At 32.9% G+C, this 17,899-nt stretch overlaps 1 protein-coding gene across 3 annotated transcripts in view; it reads left to right on the top strand.

Moving 5' to 3' along the window:
• Window positions 1-17,899, top strand: part of CCDC88A (coiled-coil domain containing 88A) — a 137,319-nt gene that overhangs the window by 63,256 nt on the left and 56,164 nt on the right. For all 3 annotated transcript variants that reach the window (XR_001145947.1, XM_004691409.2, XM_012731528.1), the window contains exons 12-17: window positions 419-563; window positions 5,472-5,656; window positions 9,949-10,086; window positions 11,173-12,243; window positions 14,284-14,411; window positions 15,523-15,661. Coding sequence is in view for 2 of the 3 variants with exons in the window: in XM_004691409.2 (XP_004691466.1) it covers window positions 419-563; window positions 5,472-5,656; window positions 9,949-10,086; window positions 11,173-12,243; window positions 14,284-14,411; window positions 15,523-15,661 (1,806 nt within the window). In the remaining variant the exon portion in view is untranslated. The remainder of the gene's footprint in view (window positions 1-418; window positions 564-5,471; window positions 5,657-9,948; window positions 10,087-11,172; window positions 12,244-14,283; window positions 14,412-15,522; window positions 15,662-17,899) is intronic.

Here is a 17,899-nt window from a genome sequence, read left to right as displayed (position 1 = left end):
TATATATATATATATATATAGGAGTAGTGGAAATTTCTTCTTCTGTTACTAACAGGTTATTAATTTCACCTAATTAAAAAAAAAACCCTTACAAGTATTATATAAACATGTCAATAAAATACAGAAATAAAAATATTGCTAAAATTGGATCAGAACTCTTAGGTTATATTACTAATACATTGATTATGAGAAGCTTTCAGAGTTTCTCCAAAGGTCACTCAAAAAGGATGTCACACTGATCAGTATAAAGACCAACAGTAATAATTACAGTAGCTGATTATTACTGAAAATTTTAAACTTTCAAAGTTTATCCTCATTCAGTGTTTCTGATAAGTAAATGTTACAAATAGTAAAATAACAGCTTGAAATTGTACTGTTTCTTAGCTTTGTTTCTCTTATTTCCTGCCAATAAAAAAAGGAACGTGATATGGACAGAAAAAAAATTGAAGAATTAATGGAAGAAAATATGACTTTGGAAATGGCACAGAAACAAAGTATGGATGAGTCATTACATCTGGGCTGGGAGCTGGAACAGATTTCCAGAACTAGTGAAATTTCTGAAGGTATTCACAGATTGTTTTATTTAAATGAATTCAAAGTTGTATTTAATGCATACATTTCTGGATGCTTTATTGCAATCTTTACTCAGTTGGAAATGTCTCACAAGGCCAGCTGTCTGTCTAGGTTTTATCAAGTAATATGTATTTTCACATTATGGGTCCTTATGTTTGCATGTTTTGCAATTGAACTTTTTGAGTATACTGTTGAGTTGTTGGAAAAGTCATGGTGCATTTTTGCAACAGGTGGAACTAGTTCAGTTTTGCAACTGCTAGAGTCATGTTACTGATTTTCACTTTAACAGTCGACATTCTGGTTTCATTTAAAAAATTTGAATGATTTGGTTGAGTCTTGAGGATTTTGCAAGTTGAAGATGGAAGACCAAACTCTGCATTTTTGCCATATTTTGCTGTTTTATTTCTATAAAGAGAAGAGCATGTGTCAAACTTGTGAAAAGTTGCATAAAATTTATGACCACAGTGCGCTAGAACTTTAGTGCCAACAGTGGTTCACAAAATTCCATGCTGGTGATTTTTGATCTCAGTGATGCTCCTTGGTCAGGGAGACCCACCAAAATCGATTATGACAAAATTAAAGGCATTGAATGAATCAAACCCACATCATAAAACATGAGAGATTGAATATTCATCATTCAAGCATTTATGACCAACTTGAAAAATCTGGGAGGTGTAAGCAAGTGTGATTTTTGATTTCTTCATGAACTTCAACTAAGTTTATTTGGTGGAGTGTATAAACATCTGTGATGTGCTATTAAATGTAAGGAAAATGATCCTTTTTTGAAGAGACAGATAACTGGTGATGAGAAGGGGACTGTTTACAACAAATCTGGTGCACAAATGGTCTTGATCCCGACATGATGGTTCCCCTTAAATGACATCAATAGCAGACATTCATCAGAGGAGGGTTATGTTCTCAGTGTGGTGGGATTTTAAAGGTGTCACGTTTTTTGAACTCTTGTCAGGGAACCAAAGAGCAATTCAAATATGTATTATTGGCAACTGGACAATTTGAATGAAATACCATCCAGAAACATCCAGGGCATGTTAATTGTAAAGGTGTTTGTTCCATCATGACAATCTGAGACCACACACACTTTTGATCACTGGTCAAAGATTGTTGGAATTTGGATGGGATGTATTGCCCTATGCACTATACTTGCCTGACCTCGCACCATCAGAATTCCACTTGTTTTGTTCAAAATTCCTAGTATGGTAAAACTTTCAATTCAGATGAGGCTGTAAATCAGCACCTTCTTCAGTTTATCGCCAGTAAAGACAGATCCTTCTGTGAAAGGAGAATTGTGAAGTTCACTGAAAGATGGCAGATGGTTATCAAACAAAACAGGCAATATGTCATTGGTTGACCGTTATTCTTTTTATAAATAAATGGCTTTTGAAAAACAGCAAAAATATGTTGTGACTTTTCCAACAGTCCAATAGCACATTTGATTAGTTGTTGAGACACTTTCATGTTTTAATGGCACAAGAAATTGAAATACCCGTTTAATTGTTTGCAGAATTATAACCATCTACTAAATAATAAAAGTTCTGTTAATGATCAGCATGTTCTTTGACTATAGTCAAACCAAAACATTAAGTCAAACAGTGGGAAGATTGTTAGGTGAGCATGTAGTCAGAATAAAGCAAGTTAAAGATCTTTAATACTTTTGACAATATATAAGATCTCAATTTTATGATTTATCTACCAACCATTCCAGTTTTATATTAGAAAGAATACAACACCTAACCCCCAATACAAAAACTATATTGACTTGTCATCTTTCTTACTTACTAGGTATATATAAACATACAACACATTGTTACGATTATAGGATTATGTATGCTAATGCTAGTATACTTTATTGACATTAAACCCAAATCATATTTACTTGAATTAGATTGGTTCCATAATCCCTCAACTACCCAGTTTTAGATTATTCTACTTGCATTCCTTCCTTCAGCAGATATTTATTAGAACTTAAGTCATGTAAAAATAGTAGACTAGGCCTTGAGTATATAGTGTTAAATTTTAAGAGTACATATAGTGTGATGTTTCTAGAATAATTACCTATATAGATGACTTATTATATTTATTGCCATTAGACTTTATATAATTTTATTCCTGATAGCTTACTCAAAATTCTGTGGCACCATGTAAATTTACTGTTAAATATTAAGTGATGCTTTTCGGCCAGTGAACTTGCTTAGATGTGTTTCTTAACAATATTTATGGAAATTTTTTTATTGTGTTCGTTCTGAATTGAATTACAAAGAAAGCAATTCAGGCTTAGTATTTCCTAATACTAAAATAACTACAGTTATACTGTTAAGAGCTTAGCTGTTATGTCAATAATTGTAGGACATTAAGGATTGAATTTGTTGATGTTAACTATTGTTATACATAATTTTTTTTTTAAGATTTATTTATTTATTCACACCGAACTTGGGTACAAGCCAGAGGTGTGTAGGGGCAGTGAGAAAATTCACCAGAGACAGAATGGGGTAGCAGAATAGGCAGATCGATGAAGCATACTAATGAGGGGACAGCAGTCAGGCCAGGAGAGGTCTGCAGCGCCATATGGATCACCTCCAGGGCGAGGGATCGAACTCGATTGAAGTGGCTGTGGCTAGCTAGCAGTGTTGCGTCCTAACCTGTTATGCCAGTAGGGAGGGCATATTATACTTAATTTTATTGTTACAGCATTTTAACTGTTATTATCCTCACTATATCTCAGTTGTTTTGTTGTTGATCTTAGCTGGTATAGTAAGTCTGAATATTCATTTCATTCTAGTGTAGTTGTGTTTTTTTTTTTTTAAGTTACATAAGCAACCTTGTAAAAAAATTTGGAAAATATGGAGCAATATATACAGGAGGAGATTAGGGCCCCCCCACCCCCAGTGGTGCAACAGTTTAAAGCACAGTTCAATAAAGCTAGCTGCAGCTACTGCAGCAAAAGTTTGACCAGGAAGGTGACCCATATGGTGCAGCAGGCCTCTCCTGGCCTACCCGCTGCTCCCCTCAGCAGTGTATTTCATTCAGTCTGCCTGTCCTCATCACTCTGTCTCTGGTGAATCCTTTTACACTCTCCACCCTGCCGCAGTTCTGGTCTGTACCTAGTTCTTGTATATGTAGATGTACATGTACACGTACATATATGTACATATATGTGTATCTGTATGTATATATACATATACACACACCATATACATACACACATATACATATATACCAATATATACATACATGTGTATACATATATACACATGTATGTATATATATTTTACAAAAAAAGTGAAGGAGGGCATTAAAGTTTCTTAAAACATTTTAAGTTGCTTTTATATTTTAGAATGACTGTTTTCAGAATTTTTCTATACATTCACAGATATTTTAGATGTCATCAGATCAGTGTGAATTAATTCTTTTTAACCTCAATGTGTCATAAGCATACTTTTAAATATTTCATAGCCTTACCTGAAGACTTCTTGAACCATAGTCATACGTATTTACAGTATTATCAATATATCTCAATGTATTATAGCCTAATTTTACTTGAAATGCATGCCCACAAATTATGAATAGAGTTTTATTAAAGAATACGACAAAATTTTAAAAATTAATGCTATTAATTTATAAGTAAGTTCTGGATCGGAAACTTACTGTATTGTGATTATAGTTAATAATACTGTATTATACATGGAAGTTAATTGTTGTATACATGGAAGTTGCAGACAGAGTAGATCTTTAAAGTTCTCACACAGGAGAAAACATTCTAACTGTAAAGTGATGGGTGTTAACTAGACTTAGTAAGGTGATCATTTTATAGTATATACAAATATCAAATCATTTTGCTGTACACTTAAAACAAATATAATGATATATGTAGTTATATCATTTAAAAATAAAAACTGATTTTCCAGTATACCAGCTTTGAATTAAAAGATTAATAGAGGCCCTCCCTGGTGGCGCAGCGGGTTAAAGCACAGCACTGAGAAGCTAAAGCCACTTCCACATGAGTTCGATTCCCGCCTGCCCCCGAGGTAACCACATGGTGTGGCAGACCTCTCCTGACCTGCCCGCTGCTCCCCTCAGCAGTGTACTTTGTCGATCTGCCTGTTCTGCTCCCCACTCTGTCTCTGGTGAAGCCTCTCGCCGCCCTTGAGCCTCTGGCCTGTACCCCAGTTCTGTATGCACAAATAAATAAATCTTAAAAAAAAAATCTTGTTTTTTAAAAAAATATAATAGAATGCTGATTAGAACAAAAGCTGAAAATAAGGATGGAGGCTCCCTAAAATCTGGTGGATATTTTATAGTACCTAATTTTTAAGAGAACATGCTTGCAGAAATAGAAGTTTTATATGTATTTGTGCATTTTATAAAATGTCATGTACTAGAAGTCTATTTGGATGATTTTCTTTGGCAAAACGGAGTACAGTTTATTCTTAACAATTAACCAGGGATTATTGATTTAGAGAAAGATTTTTTTTGAAATGATCAATGTTTAATGTCAGTCTTATTAGGGTATTTCTCCTTATACTGCCTTTAATTTTTGAAGGTATAACATAGATATGCTTTACATTTATTCTTTGAGTAATACAGTGACTGTGTAAGACACAAGGCATACAAGACAATAACTATATTTTATATATGTCTCTTAAGAGACACTGAAGTTAAATTGATGTGGATATTGTCAAGTAGTTAATTTCTCAAATTAAAACTGGTGCTCAATCTGTATTTTTTAGTCTATTTTTTATGTTTGTTTTCCATTAAAATGCTTATGGATGAGTTGAAAATTCAAGATTTTCTTCTCTGTTATCTGTTATCTGTGATATACTATCTGATACTCAGTATGAATGAATAAACATAGTTCTATCAATGACATATTTTTTTAATAGCACCGCAAAAATCCTTGGGTCATGAGGTGAATGAGTTGACGTCAAGTCGGTTATTAAAGTTAGAGATGGAAAACCAGAGTTTGACGAAAACTGTAGAAGAACTTCGGAGTACTATGGATTCTACAGAAGGCAATACTTCCAAAATTCTAAAAACTGAAAAGGAAAATCAAAGACTAAATAAAAAGGTAAACAAAAATTAATGTTGAATGTAATGTTAAAAGTATACACATATATAAATAACTAGCACTGTACTAGAACATATTTTTAGCTTGTAATCAACCATCTATATTATTTTAACAATATTACTATGTAAATTTTCATGCATAAATAAATGTAGAGTAAGTGAACACCTTTTCTCTACTCCTGTCTGTTCTTCCCAAAACCACTAGATTATGTTGAAATGAATCATAACATTGTATTTTTCACCATAAATAATATCATTACTTAAGGCCAGAAAATCAAGGAATTAGTGACTTTATCATTAACATTAATTTCAAAATTAATAATTTTTGTGAGCATCTTGGTTTCTGTTGTTATTTTTACATTTTGTTTGACTCAGTCCAAATAAGATGTGTATGTTTGGTCAGTTGATGTTGCCCTTAGGTTTTTCTTTTTCTTTTTTTTTTTTTTTAAGTTTGTAGGTATACTCTTTTTTTCCTAGCAGTTTTTCTGTTAAACTAGGTTGTCTAATAATCTGAATAGGTTTTGTTGATTGTATCCTTTTTGTGTTACTTAATTTGTTCTGTCACCTGTACTTCTCAGCTTCAAGTTGAGTTTTTACTAAAACTATTATAAATAGTATACTTCAATAAGGAGATTTGTATCTGGTGGTCTTTTTTTTTTATATTATCTTGGAAAATCATGTACTTAGGTCCATTAATTTATCAGAGGCAGGCAAAATCCTGATCTAATTATATTAAACCTTCTTAATTTGGAATTTGCAGTATTTTTGCAAAGATAATTGATTTTAAAAACTATTCACAAAAAAACCAACAAGGCTCTCCCCTGGTGTTAGAACCGTTTAAAGCACTTCATTATGAAGCCCTCCAAAGCCACTGCAGCATGAGTTTGATACCCGGCCAGGAGGTTGACCCACCTGGTGTGTCAGACCTCTCTGTTTGGTATAGCACACATACTTAGTCAATCTGCCTGTTCTGCTCCCTCCTCTGTCTCTAGTGAATATTCTCACCTACCTCACCTCTGGCCTGTACCCCAGTTCTGTAAGCATAAATAAATAAATCTTTAAAAAAAAAACAGTTATTCCTTATTCTGAGCAACAGCTTATTTTAAAATGTAGGGTGCATATCTGATCCTTTTCCTTTATGTGCCAGTTTCCCAAAATGAATTTGTTCTTTGTTCTTATAACTACCCTCCAATAAATGAGTTTGTTGTTTTGCAAGATTATGAACTCTTAAATTTAAAAAATACAAGTCTGTTGGTGCACTAATTTTAAGCCTCTTAATGAATCCTTATGATATAACTTTAGTCCTTGAAGTCTTTCTTGCTTTCTGCTGTGAGAAAATGCTCTAGACTCTATTGACCATTTCTTGCCCCAGACTGGAAAGAACCATTTCTCCAAATAACCTTTCTTCCTTAGTGGAAGGTAGTATTTAGAGAACATATGTAAGCATTTGAAACATAAGTTTTAACTAGGAAGTAGTTGAACAAAAATAATTGTGGGACAATTTGACCAAAATTTTTTTTTGCCTACTTTTTTACATATAGAAATTTATATTTATTTAAGTAGAATCATATAAAAAGTGTTGTTTTAATTATGAACACTTCTCCAAAGTTTCTTCTCTCCAAAATTTGTTTTCACATTGTTTCCATTTCTTGTTCACTATGCTCAATATTACAATAAGCTTGTACATTTATTCTGTGTATCAATTTATGTAGTTATCCATAACTACTTTCTTCCTTGAGAAATTCTGAGTTTCTAGATTTCATTATGAAAATATCTCTTTTGATCAGTGGTTTTGAACTATTGTATGCATCAAATTACCTGAAGGGATGGTTAAAATAGATTTCTGAGCCCATGTTTAGAGTTTCTGATTTGATTGGTCTGGGACGGGGGCTAAGAATTCTCATTTCTAAGAAGTTCCAGGGTGAGAGGCTCATCTTGCTCTCTGCACCATGATTGAGAACTACTGGCTTTAGGTACCTATAGACTCCCTGTTTTCTTGCAAGATCTGTACTGTTTTACAACATTTTTGCAACATTTAATCCATTAAACAAGTAGTGTTAAGCATTTGGCAATCATAGTAACAATAGCCATTTAGAATTTGGAACAGTTTTCTTTTGGTTGTCATTATAATTAAATGTTTACATTACATTTCTATTTTGATATTAGTTTTGAAGTCTAAGTAGCAAATTCTTAGTGATTCTACAGTAATTACTTGTGAAAATGTCTTGTAAATTGAATGTTCCTCTTGAATCTCTCTGATATAAAATGGCAAGTGAATAATTAAATAACATTCAGTCCGTTTATAATGAGGAACCATATTAGTAGTTAATAGCTAAAAATGTTTTGAATTTGTATGTTAATATTAAATTTGAGTTAATAGTTAATATATATGGCCCTCCCTGGTGGCGCAGCGGGTTAAAGCACAGCACTGAGAATCTAAAGCTGCTTCCGCATGAGTTCGATTCCCGCCTGCCCCGGAGGTGACCACATGGCGTGGCAGACCTCTCCTGACCCGCCCGCTGCTCCCCTCAGCAGTGTACTTCGTCGATCTGCCTGTTCTGCTCCCCACTCTGTCTCTGGTGAAGCCTCTCACCGCCCCTGAGCCTCTGGCCTGTACCCCAGTTCTGTATGCACGAATAAATAAATCTTTAAAAAAATAGTATACTTCAATAAGGAGATTTGTATCTGGTGGTCTTTTTTTTTTATATTATCTTGATGAAGTCCTTAGGCCACCTGTAAATTTGCAGATTTTTATAGAACTATAGAAACTCTAGAGCTGAGTATAAACCTATCTTTAATTTTACAAGATTCTACCTGACTTGAATATTTTATTAGAATAATGGGAAAATGAGCCGTCTCTGGTGTTGTAGCAGGTTAAAGCACAGCACTATGAAGTGATCTGCAGCCACTGGAGCATGAATTTGATCCCAAGCCAGGGAAGTGACCCACACAGCATGACAGACCTCCCTTGACCTGCCTGCTGCTCCCTTCAGCAGTGTATTTCAGTACATCTGCCTGTTCTGCTCCCTACTCTGTTGCTAGTAAATCCTCTCACCCCCACACCTCTGGCCTGTACCCCAGCTCTGTATGCATAAATAAATCGTTTTTAAAAAAGAAAGAATAGGCCCTCCCTGGTGGCGCAGCAGGTTAAAGTGCAGCACTGAGAAGCTAAAGCCTCTTCCGCATGAGTTCAATTCCCGCCTGCCCCAGAGGTGACCACATGGCGTGGCAGACCTCTCCTGATCTGCCCGCTGCTCCCCTCAGCAGTGTACTTCGTCGATCTGCCTGTTCTTCAACTCTGTCTCTGGTGAAGCCTCTTGCCGCCCCTGAGCCTCTGGCCTGTAGCCCAGCTCTGTATGCACAAATAAAAAAATCCTTAAAAAAAAAAATGGGAAAATGAATGATTTGGAATATTTTGAACAGCTATTTTATACTTATTAACCTCATTGTTATATCTCCAAAATATATAAATAACAATACATTTAAAACTAGATTATAAATGTTTGCTCAGGTTTTACTCAGACCTTTTTTCTTTAGTAATTATTCTTTAGTTAGTATGCTCTTTATTGTAAATCCAGTCTTTTTTTGTTTCCTCACTAAACTTATATCACCTTTTTTTCCTGAAGATTTATTTATTTAGTAATACAGAACTGGGGTACAAGCCAGAGGTGCAGAGGTGGTAAGAGGCTTCACCAGAGACAGAGTGGGGAGCAGAATAGGCAGATTGACAAAGTACACTGCTGGGGGGAGCAGCGGGGAGGGTCAGGAGAGGTCTGCTGGGCCATGTGTGTCACCTCCAGGGCCAGGGATCGAACTTGCACTGAAGTAGCTGCAGCGAGCTTGGAGTGATGCATCCTAACCCATTGTGCAACTAGGAAGGGCCCTATATCACCTTTGCTTATCTTCTCCTTCATGCTTTTTATAGTCTGTTTTCTCCCTTGCTTATTGAAATTCCTTGACTATAATTAAAATTCCAGTTTACAAATCTTACCAATCCAAAGAAGTAATCAAATTGTATATAATTATCATATATTTAATTGGATTTATCTTTGTGTTTAGAAGTAGTTTGCCCTTAAGGATGCAGAGAATAAGAAAAATAGTTATTTCTGCAGTTTTATACAGTTTTTAAAATTAGCATGAATTATTACTTGAATTTTAATACCAAATTCTGAAGTTTTACTGTTTGGGTATAAAATTATTTTTATCCATTATTCACAATTATATTTTACTTTGATATATTCTTCACTTGAAAATACTTCATGCTATATTGTTTTGTGATTTAACTTCCTCCAGGTTGAAATGCTTGAAAATGAGGTTATTCAAGAAAAGCAGAGTCTTCAGAATTGTCAGAATTTAAGCAAGGATCTAATGAAGGAGAAAGCTCAACTTGAAAAAACAATTGAAACTCTGAGAGAAAATTCAGAGAGACAGGTTCATAAATTTCCTATTGAATAATATATCTTAAAATTTATTACATTAATTTAGAAGTTATACAAGTCACACTGAGAGAAATATCTTACAATTTTGTAGATTACAAAGTAACAGTGGTTTAACCTCTTTCTATCCTGATGTTTTTGGAAAGCTTAGAATTTTTTAATTTCTGTATTCATAATAGTTATCCTAGATAAAATTTTGCAGTGTTTGTGTTTTCATTATCTGTGGAATGAGGAAACAGTTTCTAAAGTCTCTGAATGCATTTGGGAGAAATACAGCTATGCTGTTAACTCCACTAAAGAGAAAGAAGTGGCAACAGCAATTAACAGCAATTATCTTGGACACTATCATTTATTTTCAACTGTTTGTTGCTTATTCCATTGTATGCTTAAAGAAACAGAAAATAGATAAATTAAGTTACTTGCTACCTTTTAGTTTCTTTGTATTTTTTATGAATAGTTTTTGTTGTTTTATATTATCTTGATGAAGTCCTTAGGCCACCTGTAAATTTGCAGATTTTTATAGAACTATAGAAACTCTAGAGCTGAGTATAAACCTATCTTTAATTTTACAAGATTCTTAAGAGATTGTTTGATGCACTAACTTTAGAGGGAAATATTAAAAGTCATGCTTATAAATTTGATTGATTAGTTCATAATTGTACCAGAGGATTTTGTTATTTTGATGTTTCCAAATTTAAATTCTTTTGGCGAATAAATACACACAGTTATTCACATTGTGCAGCAAATAGTTATTGATGATACACTGCAAAATTTAATGAAAATAAAGATTTACATCCTTAAGGACCTATGTGTGTATATTTAACTTTATATTTGAAATATGTAGCTGTAATTATCTGAAGATCATTTTGATCAATATTGAATATGTCGCTTAATAATTCTATTAATCTTATGAACTCCTTAAAGACATACATTTTACAACCTGGCAGTGAATTTTAAAATACTCATTTTAGTACTTGTTATGTTCTGATCTCCCTGTTAATTTTTTGGAAGGGAAACTGATTTAAAAGATTTAGCTCTTGATCTGTTATGTTTTTTATTTTTCTTCCTTTTTTTGAATTAGATAAAAATGTTGGAACAGGAAAATGAACACTTGAATCAAACTGTGTCTTCCTTAAGGCAGCGTTCCCAAATAAGTGCTGAAGCAAGAGTGAAAGACATTGAAAAAGAAAATAAAATTCTCCATGAATCTATCAAAGAAACAAGTAGCAAACTGAGCAAGATTGAGTTTGAAAAAAGACAAATTAGGAAAGAATTGGAACTTTATAAAGAAAAAGGAGAACGAGCAGAAGAACTTGAAAATGAGTTGCATCATCTTGAAAAAGAAAATGAATTGTTGCAGAAAAAGATAACCAATTTAAAAATTACTTGTGAAAAAACTGATGCCTTAGAACAAGAAAATTCAGAGCTGGAAAGAGAAAATAGAAAATTAAAAAAAACATTGGATAGCTTTAAAAACCTTACTTTTCAGTTAGAATCCCTTGAGAAAGAGAATTCCCAACTTGATGAGGAAAACTTAGAACTTCGTAGGAATGTGGAATCTTTGAAATGTGCAAGCATGAAAATGGCTCAATTACAACTAGAAAATAAAGAACTAGAAAGTGAAAAAGAGCAACTTAAGAAGGGTTTAGAACTTATGAAAGCATCTTTTAAGAAAACAGAACGCTTAGAAGTTAGCTACCAAGGTTTAGATACGGAAAATCAAAGGTTACAGAAAGCCCTAGAAAACAGCAATAAAAAAATTCAACAATTAGAGAGTGAACTACAAGACTTAGAGATGGAAAATCAAACATTGCAAAAGAACCTAGAAGAGTTAAAAATATCTAGCAAAAGACTAGAACAGCTAGAAAAAGAGAATAGGTCACTAGAGCAAGAGACTTCTCAACTGGAAAAGGATAAGAAACAACTAGAGAAGGAAAATAAGAGACTTCGACAACAAGCAGAAATAAAAGATACCACATTAGAAGAAAATAATGTGAAAATTGGAAACCTTGAAAAAGAAAACAAAACTCTATTTAGAGAGATTGGTATTTATAAAGAATCCTGTATTCGACTGAAAGAATTAGAGAAAGAAAATAAAGAGCTTGTAAAAAGAGCAACTATTGATATAAAAACTTTGGTTACTTTACGTGAGGTAAATATGTTCCTTAATTCAAGGAAAATATTTTTTATATATTTAACTCAAGGTTAAAGTTGCTATGCAACCCATCATTTATTTGTATTATCTGTTTATGGCTGAAAGTAGGCATTTGGAATTAGGACTAAAACAATTTCCTACTTTTGTTCAATTAAGAAGTAGATGTATGTTGTTTTTGAGGATACTATAGTAATAAGATTTCCATGTATTGATAGTATCCATTATTACATTATGGTTTTATACTTTTATTTCAAAATAACAGTAAAATAATTTGTTTAAAAGTCTTACTGAATGCTAAATACAATAGGAGATATGATAACTTACTTTTAGTGCTAACTACATGCGTGGGCTTGAAACTTCATAAATTGTATTTAAGTATATTTATGTAATTTTTGTGACCAATCCTGTGTAAGTATTATCTCCATAATTTAGAAAACTCACTGAGGTTCAGAGACATTGTTAATTACTCAGGATCACATAGGTAACAAATGGATAGATTGCTGAATTTAAATCTGAATTTAAAAAATTTATTGATATACATAGTTTCGTATACGATATTTAGGGAGTAACACACCTATATGTGCTATACTATCAACTCAAATGCTACCAGATCGACTCTCTCTACCCTTCCCTTGCAGCCTCTGGGAACATTTATATTTTTTCATACCCAAGAGTTGTTTTTGATGGATTTATTAATTCATTTGTTTATAAATAATGTAAAGCCATTTGATAATTGCCTTTCATTTTGACATCTTTTGCTTTAGCACAATATCACCTTAAATTCTCTCCATGTTTTCATGAAGATTTCATCTGTTTTAATAATAACTGAGTTATGTTCCACTGAGTGTGTATGTGTGTGTAAATATATATATATACTTCTTATCCAGTTACCTGTTGATGACCATATAGGTTATTCATGTCTTAGCCTGTTATGAACACACGGTCTATAACTTTTTTTGATTAGTGTTTTCATTACTCAGATAAATGCCTGTTTGTGGATTGTATAGTATTCCCATTTTTAGTTTTCTTTACAGAATTTTCATACTATTCTCCATAGGGGTTACACCAGTTTACATTCCCACCAGTACTGGATAAGAGTTCCTTCTTCACCGTTTCCTCACCAGTAGTTGCTTCCAATTTCTTAATATAGACTATTCATATAGGTATGATTTGATAGCATAGTTTTGATCAAATCTGGGTCTTTCAGACTCCAAAAATCCAACGCATTTTTACTTCTGAGCCTGAGAATGTAATTCAGACTGAACTTAAAGGTCATCATTATATATCTAGGAATTGCTGAATAGTTGTGTTCAATTTACAATGTAGATGGACATTAGGTACAGATTAGAAGATGATAGCTTGGTTGGCTCTTTTTTTTTTTTTTTTTTTGGCTGCCCTGTGGCTTTGTGATAATACTACCTATAGCCTTTAACAGTATAAAAGGTTTCTTTGCATTCTGGCAGAAAGTAATATTGAATTTCTGAAGTCTGAATTTCTGGTAAAGCAGCATAGAGTGAGGAGCCATTATTAACCTTTCAGATTTTTTTCTCTATTGTTCTACAGTTTTAGACATAACAGGTTCCTTGTAGCTGAGCTTCTAAGAATGTCCTCTAGTTCTTCAGATCAGTATCTTAAAGCCTTTCCACTGGGAGTGGGACACTTGGAGCAGGAAAAAGTTGTTGTATCCAACATTTAGTGACACTAAGATAGGCACTAAAATCCTAGCTCATTATTACAAAATTAACAGATATATTTATTTCCCTACAGTTTTCAAATCTAAATTGTATGTTTCTCCTTTTAGTTTTTAACACTAAAATTAAGAAATAGTAGCTAAAAAAAAGGCAGGAAAACAATTCTGTTTGAGGTAGGTTATAATTTTTTTGCTTAACTATCTAATGATGAAGGAAAATTCAACATTTCTGTCTTTCTGGTTCAAATTATATAATCCTAGATGGTGATTAAAAAAAAAACTTGGCTGCATTTCTTAGATTTTTTTATATTCTTTACACTTATGTTTTTCGTTCCTTTTAAAATAAGGATTTGGTGAGTGAAAAATTGAAGACTCAACAAATGAATAATGATCTAGAAAAATTAACTCATGAGCTTGAGAAGATAGGATTAAATAAAGAGCGACTTTTACATGATGAGCAAAGTACTGATGACAGGTAAGTATTAAATTTGTTACAAAATTAAACAAACAAACAAAAAGCAGACTAAATCATGTGACTGCTCTAACTGACCTTGTTAAATGGATGGGCCCTTCCTACAATTTGGCACCTTTCCCAAACCTTAATTCATAAATTAGTTAGCATTAATAAAGTTCATATTTGCTGACCATCAAATATCAAATGACAGTGCTTCACCTGAGCTTTGAAGTGTGAGAAAAATTTACAGGATAGGAACAATGAAGAAAGGCATCCTATAAAGGCACAAAGGTATATTGAATAATTCATAGAGTGACATTAAAGATGATTAAAAAAGAGGCAAATTTGGAAGCACAGAGACTAGTTAGGAAGCTGTTATATAATAGTTGTGATGTGTATATTTTTATAATGAAAGCATTAGACGTAGAAATAAGGGTATATACTAAACTAAAACTTTTGGTAAATGGAATTGAAGCACTTAAAAATTATGATTGAGTAGGATTAGGAAAAGAAATTACTTAAGCCACTAACACAGCCATTTCCAGACCTGTAAGTTAGCCTTAATATCACAAAGAAAATAAAAGTTCACAGACACAAACACCTTTAACATTCCTTGTCCTCCAGACAGATGGTGTCCACAAATTTCATATCTGTCTCTAATTTCTCTAATAACCTTTCCAGTTTTTCAATTGATTTCATTTTCCTTCTGAACTTCTGTGAAGATAACAATTAAGATATTTAATCTTGCCACCAATTTATGAATTTATTCTATATCCTGACATACTCTACTTTCTGTATCGTAGACCAAATTCTTGATAATGTAATAAGCTCAGGCACTCCCTCTTTCTAGATTCTGTTCTTATAAAACTGAAAATACTATTTGGAGACTTGTATAGTCCAGGTGCCTTTCTGAGCATTATTTTTTGCTTTTGACAACCTAGGTTATAACCTAGGGCTCAGTTTATTCAGTGCTATTTTTTGCTTCCTAACCAGTAATTATTTAAAAGGGGAGTAGTAGGGCAGTAGAGTAGGATAATTTCTTTTTTTAATAAAGATTTTTATAAAACCTATTTGTGGCACCATTCTGGTCATAAATTATCTTTAAAAATAATTTTTATACTTTGTATCTTAGGTACAAACTTTTGGAGTCAAAATTAGAATCTACTCTGAAGAAGTCCCTAGAGATAAAAGAAGAAAAAATTGCTGCTTTAGAAGCTAGATTAGAAGAGTCCACAAATTATAATCAGCAGTTGCGCCAGGAACTTAAAACAGTAAGTGCCTTCCTTAGAAACAATTTTTATTATCAAATATTTGAACAGAAACATGTAGATAGTAAAAACGCAACATTTTATTAATATTTTTCTATTTCTTTTTCCTAAATATGAGAGTATTCTTAACCAGATCTTTGTCATGAAGTAAGAAATTATGCTATTATTTACTCAGTCCTATTTTATGTATATGTCTCTGATGCAATTAGGGATATAGTAGAATTGAGAGAGTGAGGTGGAGAAAAGATAGACTTCATTCAGAAAAGTTCTCAGTGTGACACTAACATTTTTCCGATTGAGAAGTCAGGTAAAATTTTGATAGGCAAAGATACAGGTATGAGGCTAGCAGTTGAGGAAATAGCATGTGTGGTATTAAGAAAGCACCTGATCTCGTATTTGAAGTGTCTCCTAGATTTGCTCTCTTATGATAGCTGAAATTATTCAGAGATATAAGCAAGGCAGAGGCACCTGTGTATTTTCCCTCCATGAGTAAATTGAAACTGAAGCAGTTTGCCCATTTTGTAGATTTTTTATATAGCACAATCATGTTCTGGCTTAGGCTCTCTTTTATCACCTTTGCAGTGCTACCAGAAGTAGTCTTAAAGGCAACTAAAATATTCACACTGACAAGATTACATTAAGAACCATTCAGTTTAAAACAGTATTGAAAATACTTGTAGCTTGCAGGGTACTGCCAGGTATTCCTCTTTACATAGCTGCCTGGGAGTCATATTCCCAGTGAAAGACAATTTAGGTACAAGATGGAATTCACATTGGCTTTCTGTAAGAGCTGCACTGACTTTGGGACTTCAGATTCCATTAACAGTCATGATCTCTTAAAATTCCAAAAGGTATAGATTTAAAATTTCTGCAGTATATTGATATACCAATTTTTAGAGTTTATGTGCTCAGAGAAATTTAAGATAATGACTTCTGTTAGGTATTTGTAGATCTTGCAGTCCAAATACAATGTACCTTCAGGAATTATCTTTCCACTGAGTAATTGTGCTAATACGTAAAACATTCTGTTTTTATCAGGTTTTGAGAAGAACATCTCCCAAAAGTGAATTTCTTATGTAGAAAGTGTCAAAATTACCATGAAATATTTATTATTAAAAAAGAAAATTCTAGAACTTTGCTTAGTTAATATAAGTAATTATCAAAAGAAAACCCGAAAAACTAAAACTTGGTACCAGATTTTGTTAGTCTGCTTTATTTCCTGAATTTTTTAAAAATCATATTAAGTAGTATCAGTAGGTTGCAAATAAATTCAACTTCATAGAGATAAATAGAAAATCATCTGGGTTGGATATGGCTTGATATGTGCATTTCAAGTCTGAAATGTACAGATTTTAAATTCTGTTACTGTTTTCCACTTCACAGCTATTTTGAATTAATTGTTGTCAGGCTAGTTTCTTGTCATATATACATACATTCAACTAGAATTACACTGTTAATGTTAAATACTATGTCTGAAGAGGTATGCCATTTGAAAATATAGGCAGTGGATATTCATGTGAACAGTGTGAATTCTAAAGTAACCACTAAAATAGCATAACAGAGAAGTGTAGCTAATATGCCTGCAAGAGAGATAATAAAAAATCAAAAGAGAATAGAAAAAATAAGCAGTGGTAGGGAATGAAGTTAGATTGATAGATTTGACAAAGGAAAAGACAAAGGGGCCCTTCCTGTTGGCACAAGAGGTTAAAGTTCAGCACTATAAAGCTCTCCACAGCCACTGCAGCACTAATTTGCTCCCCAGCCAAGGAGGTAACACATGGCACAGAGGACCTTTCCCTGTCATCCACTGCACCCCTCAGCATTGTATTTCAGTTGATCTGCCTGTTCTGTTCCCTGCTCTGTCTCTGGTGAATCTTCTCAACCCCTGCAGTTCTTGTATGCATAAATAAATAAGTCTTATAAAAAAAAAGCCATGTGAATAATCACATAAAATATAAAATGTTTACACACCCCAGTTATCGGGCAGAGATTAATAGATTTAGATAAAAAGTCAAGGCCCACATATATGCTAAGAAAATTTAATGAAAAATGATATTATAATGCTAATCAAAATAATGCTTGATTGGCTATATTAATATCAACAAAGTTAATTTTAAGGCAATGCTAATTACCAGAGTTAAGTTCATTTCACAATTATAAAGTGGTTATTCAAATACAAATATTTAGCAGTGTTAAATTTTTGTTCACTTAATGACAGAGCTTCCAAATAACTTGTCACAA

Source organism: Condylura cristata, unplaced genomic scaffold (assembly GCF_000260355.1).
Source record: "Condylura cristata isolate star-nosed mole 26May11 unplaced genomic scaffold, ConCri1.0 scaffold00031, whole genome shotgun sequence".
Taxonomy (NCBI): Eukaryota; Metazoa; Chordata; class Mammalia; order Eulipotyphla; family Talpidae; genus Condylura; species Condylura cristata.
This window is presented reverse-complemented; position numbering and strand designations above follow the sequence as displayed.